The sequence below is a fragment of the Octopus bimaculoides genome, chromosome 30, assembly GCF_001194135.2.
Source record: "Octopus bimaculoides isolate UCB-OBI-ISO-001 chromosome 30, ASM119413v2, whole genome shotgun sequence".
Lineage (NCBI taxonomy): Eukaryota > Metazoa > Mollusca > Cephalopoda > Octopoda > Octopodidae > Octopus > Octopus bimaculoides.
In genome coordinates this window covers 9,874,338-9,881,737 of record NC_069010.1, presented here as the reverse complement: position 1 = coordinate 9,881,737, position 7,400 = coordinate 9,874,338, and the positions used below count along the sequence as shown (strand labels likewise).

At 42.3% G+C, this 7,400-nt stretch overlaps 1 protein-coding gene across 1 annotated transcript in view; it reads right to left on the bottom strand.

Annotated features, from left to right (window-relative positions):
• Positions 1-7,400, bottom strand: part of LOC106878158 (mRNA (2'-O-methyladenosine-N(6)-)-methyltransferase) — a 28,879-nt gene that overhangs the window by 17,452 nt on the left and 4,027 nt on the right. Inside the window, exon 2 of the mRNA XM_052978046.1 lies at positions 26-356. Within this exon, the coding sequence (XP_052834006.1) occupies positions 26-331 (306 nt within the window). The 5' untranslated portion in view covers positions 332-356. The remainder of the gene's footprint in view (positions 1-25; positions 357-7,400) is intronic.

Below are 7,400 nucleotides of genomic sequence, written 5' to 3'. Positions count from 1 at the left end.
TCGACCCAGTGAGAGGAGGACAGAGGTTGCTGATGGTGGTGTTGGTGGTATTGGTGGTGGTTGTCGTGGTGACGGTGTGGTTGGCAGCGTTCCTCGCACTTGTTCTCCGCTTGCGTTGCGGTCGCTGCACCTTCTCCGCCTTCTTCTCCTCCTCTTCCTTCACGTTCTCTTCTTCCTCAGCATCTTTCTTGCTGTCCACCTCGAACACCGTCAGTGCCTGCGCAATGACAGAGTGGTCATCAACGCCGTCAGCCGAGAAGAGGTCGGTTTTGACCAGGTGGACATCTGTGTCGATGGTCAGGTCATCCCTTTGTTGACAGAGTTCGGACATTACTGCATCTGGCAATCGGGACCCACTGCAACGAAAGAGATGGAGAGTGAGAGATAGGGAGAGAGAGAGAGAGTGTAACAAACAGAAGAGAGGTAAGAGAGTGAAATACAGTTAAAAAGAGAGAGAGAGAGATTGAGTGAAAGAGAGGTGAGAGTGAGAAAGTATAGAGAGCATGACATTCATTGCTCAATGAATCCAGACGTAAATTCCAGAGTTACTTTCATTGCTGGTGTGTAGAGACGGACATTAAAATATCTCTCTGATTATCTTCTCTAAATAGAGAAACCTGAGTCTAAACTCCAGTTCTCTAAATCATTAATTCTATCACTGAATTCTAACTCTCCCCTTGAGGTAACATCTACCCTGAAAGGCAGGTTGTATGATGCCTGTGCACAAATGGTGATGCTACATGGTTGTGGAACCTGGGCTGTGAATACAGAAGACATGCAAAGACTAGAAAGAAAGGAAGGAAAAAAAGTATTCTCTGATGGATCTACAATGTCAGTGTGCATCATTGTTTAACGTCCGCTTTCCATGCTAGCATGGGTTGGACGATTTGACTGAGGACTGGCGAACCAGATGGCTAGTCCTCAGTCAAATCGTCCAATCCATGCTAGCATGGAAAGCGGACGTTAAACGATGATGACGATGATGCATGTACAATAAAATATGTGCCTAGAAAAAGATAGTATAAGCGGCATCAGACGTGGTGTGCAAGAGGGAAGGCTACCGTGCTAGTATAGTTGTGTGGTTTGGATTGATTGAGGATTGGTTGCATAAAGAAGTTGTAACCAAGGAAAGAATGTGTGGAAGAGGAAGGCCTGGGAAGCCATGAGACAAAGTGGTGAAGACTGACCTCAAGATATTGAGCCCCTATGAAACGGACAGAAATAAATGGTGATATGTTGTGCTTGAGAAGAACCGTCCATCTCAGCAGAATCAAGGTTCTGTCAAGCCTTCTGCTCCCCCTGCAACTCAATCTTCCACGTGACCCTACTTTCTTCATACTTCTCCTCCTTCTGCTGAACTGACATCTTCTGCATCCTCCAACTCCTTCCCCGTCTCTAATCCTACCCAGCCACCTCTTCTGCACTTACCCTACCCAGCCACCTCTTCTGTTTCAGAGTCATCTTCTACCTGCACCTCACATCTCTCTCTCTGTCTCTTTCCAGCTGGGCAAGCCATGTAGTCACCTCTTTAGCAACACAACTCCATCTCCTCTCCCTCTATCAGAATTTCTTGTCTCTCCATTCTGTACCCCACTCAGTTGAAGGGTCTCATCTTGCAGGTACTTAGTGACCACACTGGTGCCAGTACCACATGAAAAGCACCCAAAGTTGTTGGCATTAGGATGGGCATCCAGCTGAGGATCAATTAATTATGATTTTATTCAACATATTCCCCTCTCAGATTCACACTTATTGCAGCAATCCATTAGTTTTTCTGAGCCCTCTAAAAGAACTTGCAAGGTTGGACCTCCAGCCAGGCCTTTCATGATACCCTTCAAGCCAGAAACTTTCCAGAACCCTCCATCTCTTTCTTTCTTTTATTCTGTTACCTGGTATCTTATCCAAATGTTCCACTCTTTGCTCAAATAGCCCTAATTCTTGAATCTTTCACCACTCTCCTCAATCTTTCTCCCTCAGTTTGTTAACCACTTGCTTTCCCATGCTGATTGTTAATTAGTGACTTGCTCTGTCTGTGGCTGTTCCACATCAGCTTTAGCTTAGGGAATAGGGTAGCCATAGTGTTTTGTCGTCTGTGGTGCGCCCTCCCATCCCACCTATACCAGAAGTCTTTCTCCTGAGTACCTCTAACAGTTAACTACACAGAACGCTTTCCCCCCTCCATCCCTATCTAGTGTCTCTCTCTCTCTCTCTCTCCTGTTGAATGTAAGATTATGAAGCGAATATAATGAAGATGAAGTGTATGCAGGTTGAAGCCTATTTGTATGTTTACAAGATCTACCAGACACACACGTGAGCTTTCTTTTCAGATGTATAATGCTGCTGTCCCCAATCCCAGGAAGTCGCCACCCCACATCTTCCACACCTTCAGAGTTGGCACGCTGAAAGGTAGGTCTGGTGAGATCATTGAGATGCTTGACCGGAGATGTGTTGATTTGTGCTGCATCCAAGAAGTAATGAGGAGAGGAAGTTTTGCTTGGTTTCTCACAGGTATAAGATTTTATGGGTAGAGAACACTGACGGGGTCAGAGACGTGGGTATACTTCTTGCAGAGAAATGGGTTGATAAGGTAGTCAGAGTCTGTGATAGACTACTTAAGATTAGACTAGTGCTACATGGATTAGCAACCATTATCTTGGCTTATACCCCTCAGCTGGGGCTACCTGACGAGCAGAAAGATTTTGTGACACCTTCTTGCAGACTACCTCGTTGACAAATGACAGGGACCTTCTCTTTGTGGCTGGTAACTTCAATGGGCATGTTGGACAACATCCAGGGAGTTTTCATAGTGTACATGGTGACAATGTATTTGGTTCATGCAATGAAGAAGGAACCAGGCTGCTGGAGTTCTGTAGAAACCTTGCCAAATCAGATTTGAGCCTGGTGCACCCTCATGGCTTGCCAGTTCTCAGTCAAACACCGTCCAACCCATGCCAGCATGGAAAGCAGATGTTAAATGACAATGGTGATATATATACACACACAGGAGGAGATGCTGAAACATTCCTGGCTTTGGGTAAAAGAAAATATAGGAAGGATCAGCTTATTATGATTTTATTCAACATATTCCCCTCTCTGATTCACACTTATCGTAGCGGCCCTTCAGTTTTTCTAAGCTCTGTAAAAGAACTTGCAAGGTTGGGCTTCCAACCAGGCCCTTCTCAACAGCCTTAGAGTTGGGAACTTTTCAGCATCTCTTTGTAGTTCTGCTTTCCAAATGACTTCATCATCAATGAAGGGATATTTGGTCACTTGTTTTTATGTCTATTTTTCCATGCTAGCATGGGTTAGATGAATGTTATTGGGGTATTGTTTCACAGCTAGATAACCTTGTTGTCACTAATCCTTACCTGTTTTAAGATTAAGGAATCTCTTATTCCTTGCAGTTTTGAAGGCTCAAAATAAGTGGTTGATTTCTTGACAAGGAAACTGACAGGTGACACTAGTGGTACAGAAGCAAAAGGTTTTAACACACACACACACACACATGTTACAAAGTGCTGCAGGGTAGGGATGAGAATCAGTGTTGCGAAGATTGAGACATTGGTCCTTTCAAGAGAGTCTTCCCAGTGCATTCTGCATGTTAGTGGAACGTCAGTGAAACAAGTGGAAAAGTTGATCTTGGGGCCATATTCATGATTGACAGAAGGGGATAGAACTGCTGGGACGGGCACAGTAGTGTATCACAGTAGTGATCCCCAGAAATATCAGCTAAACCGCCCTCAAATCACACCCTACTGTCTGGTGTCTGAGCCAATGAGAAAGACCTCTACACGGAAGCTAGATGTGGTAGAAATAGCAGCCAAATCTCCCTCAAATCACACCCTTCTCACATGTATGTATGAGCCAATGAGACCTCTACATGATAGCTAGACCTGGCAGAAATAACAGCCAAATCTCCCTCTAATCACACCCTACTGTCTTATGTATGTATATATGAACCAATGAGGGAGACCTCTACATGGTAGTTAGACCTGCTAGAAACAGCAGCCAAATCTTTCTCAAATTACACCTTACTGTCTTATGTATATATGAGCCAAAGAGGCAGACCTCTACATGGTAATTAGACCTGCTAGAAACAGCAGCCAAATTTCACCCTACTGTCTTATGTAATGAAGGGGACAAGGAGGGATCTCTTTACCTTATCTAGTTGTTCATTCATTTGTCCAACATGTGTTATACCATAATATCTTGGGTTGGCATAGAATGCAAGCCCGGCTTTCATTATAACAAAGACACTGTTTGTTGTGTGACTGATACTTTCACAACAAATTTTGTAATCAATATTGTTGTTATTTGTTTTTCGTTTTGTAACAAACCACAAAGAAAATATGCAGCTTCCAATTCCTAGATTCTGATTCAACTAAAATGGTCAAATTTTGAAAGCCGTTGCCAGTACCGCCTGACTGGCCTTCGTGCCGGTGGCACGTAAAAGCACCCACTACACTCTCTGAGTGGTTGGCGTTAGGGAGGGCATCCAGCTGTAGAAACTCTACCAAATCAGATTGGAGCCTGGTGTAGCCATCCGGTTTCACCAGTCCTCAGTCAAATCGTCCAACCCATGCTAGCATGGAAAGCGGACGTTAAACGATAATGATGATGATGATGATGATGATGGTTCCTAAATTTACCTGGGAATAAATGAATCTTAGATTGGGATTCAGTGTGAAAAATTACATCAAAATACCAAATTTGAAAATTTTCACTTGATTTTAAAATTTCCAGATCTGTGGGAACTACCGAAAATTTCCAGATTTCTTTTTCCATGTTGCTCCACGGAGTGTTCCATGCATAGTTCCTACCACCCCAGGCAAACAGCAAGCCAACACAAACACACTCATGCTCAACAATGTCACAAGTCAAATCAATCAATACAGAATAAATCACTTTTATTGATACATAATACACATTGGTTATTGTTATATTGGTTACAAACTGAGATCTGCTTTATTCATATCAGTCTTTAGACTGTGGTCAGACTGGAGCACAAACTTCTGGGCGAGTTTTTAGTCAATTACAGCAATCCCCCTACATACTTCTTCTGGTACTTAGTTTATTGATCTGAGACAAATGGCTAAGTCCACCTTGGTACAAAACGGACAAAATTCACAAGGATTTAATGCATGTTAAGAGATGGGATGGTCATGGCTGGAATGCCTATTGATGGTAGATTTTATTGGATCAATATTGGCCTGGAGTTAAAAAAAACAACAATAACAACGAAGGAAACATTAGATGATGTAGGCTTAGATATACTATGCTTGAATAAAAGATAAGATCATCACAGCTGGAACATAATCACAAGTTGGTTGAATCAGGTCTGACCTGGGCCTAAACAAGAACAAAGAAGATACATTACACTATGTCTGAATAAAAGACAGGATGGTCACAGCTGGAACAACTTTTGATCACAATCTTGCAAATCAGGACTGACCCAGGGCTAAACAAGAACAAAGAAAGACACATTAGATATTGTAGTCCTAGATACACTATGTCAGATGGTCACAACTGGAACACCCTTGACTGAAGGTCTGCTCTGGAGCTAAACAACATGGAAGAACATATTAGATAATATAGTCCGAGATGCACTACGTCCAAATAAAAGACAGGATGGTCACGTTTGGAACATCTAAGGCTAAACAACTACAAGAAAGACAAATGAGATGATGCAGTCCTTGATCTGCTCCTGGGGCCTCGTTAAACTGTTTCCTTATAGTTTCTGCCATATTGCAGGTATTTGCCATTTCTTCATCATGGACTTATATCCTAAGACAGAGGTAAGTAACGAAATTTGGTGGTGGGCCAGGGTGGAAAGGTGGTTTTATATGTTGTGAGTCAAAGTAAATAAAAAAAGAAAATGAAACCCGAACCATACAAAACTTTAGAAAGATCTGGTTTTGTTTTAATCATTTTAAAAGTCATTTGTTGTAGCAAAGGAATCGTTTCAACATTTAATGAGTTTGAAATTAGTAATTTAATTAGAGTTAAAAGCATTTTTAATCAGGCTGAATGGAGGGGGTTGTGGGGTCACCCAGTTTAGCTGATCACTCTCTCCCTACTTACAATCATTCATACATATAAACTATATTGAAAGCAATGGTAGGGGACCCGTTGAGGTGGAATCCTCCAAAGAACCAACAAAGGACTGAGAATCGGAACAAAGAATGCTGCCAAGCAATAGATACATTGTGTCTGAAAAACAAAATAAAACGAGATGGTCATGGCTAGAATACACTTGATCTGCATAAGGACGAACTTGGGGCTAAACAAAGAGGCGGATCACATTACATTATGTAGCCCTAGATACATTTTACCTGAAAAACAAAAAAGGAAATGAGATAGGATAGCCATGGGGGGGGGGCTAAACAACAAAGAGTGGGATCACATCACATAATATAGTCCTAGATGCACTTATACCTGAAAAACAAAAAAAAAAGAATGAAAAGTAGAATGTTCAGGGATGGGATGTTTTCGATCAGAAGTCTGCTGGATCAGGCCTGACCTAGGGTTAAACAACGCTTCAAACGATAGATTTATTGCAATAAGAGAGAATGTTGTCGTTGTTGTTGTTGTTGATATTCATTATCATCATCGTTTAATGTCTGTCTTCCATGTTGGCATGGGTTGGATGGGTTGAGCTGACAAGCCACAGGACTGTGCTAAGCTCTGATGTCTGTTTGGGCAGGGTTTCCACAGCTGGATGCTCTTCCGAACAGCAACCACTCCAGAAGGGACTGGGAGCATTTCACGTGGCACCAACACACGTGAGGTCACCAGATAACTCACAAGACAAGGCCCTTCATTCCAGGATCAGAACCTTGGGCAAGTGACTTTTTCCAGCCCTCACCAATAAAACCCCTTATCCAGTCATAAACAAAACAGCATCTTCTGGCCCTCATTAAAAAAAATCTCGTCCATCCCTTAATGACAACCCCTTTCGTCCATCCCACACCATCAAAACCCTCTTCATCCTTCCCTTGCTAATAAAACCCTCGTCATCAGTGGAGGGCAAACAGTGACACGCCCACATTGATATACATGTGTATGTATATATATAATATATAAACACACACATACATACGTGTGGGTGTGTGTATATATATATATATATATATATATACATATATATATAATTCGTCCTGAGTTGAAAGACACCTGTTATTTGTATTTGTAACTGTATACCATTTCTCCATTTTTCCGTATACATTTGCTTGCTTTCTTCCAAGGAGTCTAGTGCTCTTAGCTTATATTTTCTTGGGGCCAGCCAGATTGGAGCAGTCACGAGTCTCAAGTGTAACCGGCTGAAACTGCTAAGATGATCTGGAACTCGACTGAGGATAGGAAGCTCCGAATGATCCATCCTTGTTTTTTTCCTGTCCCTT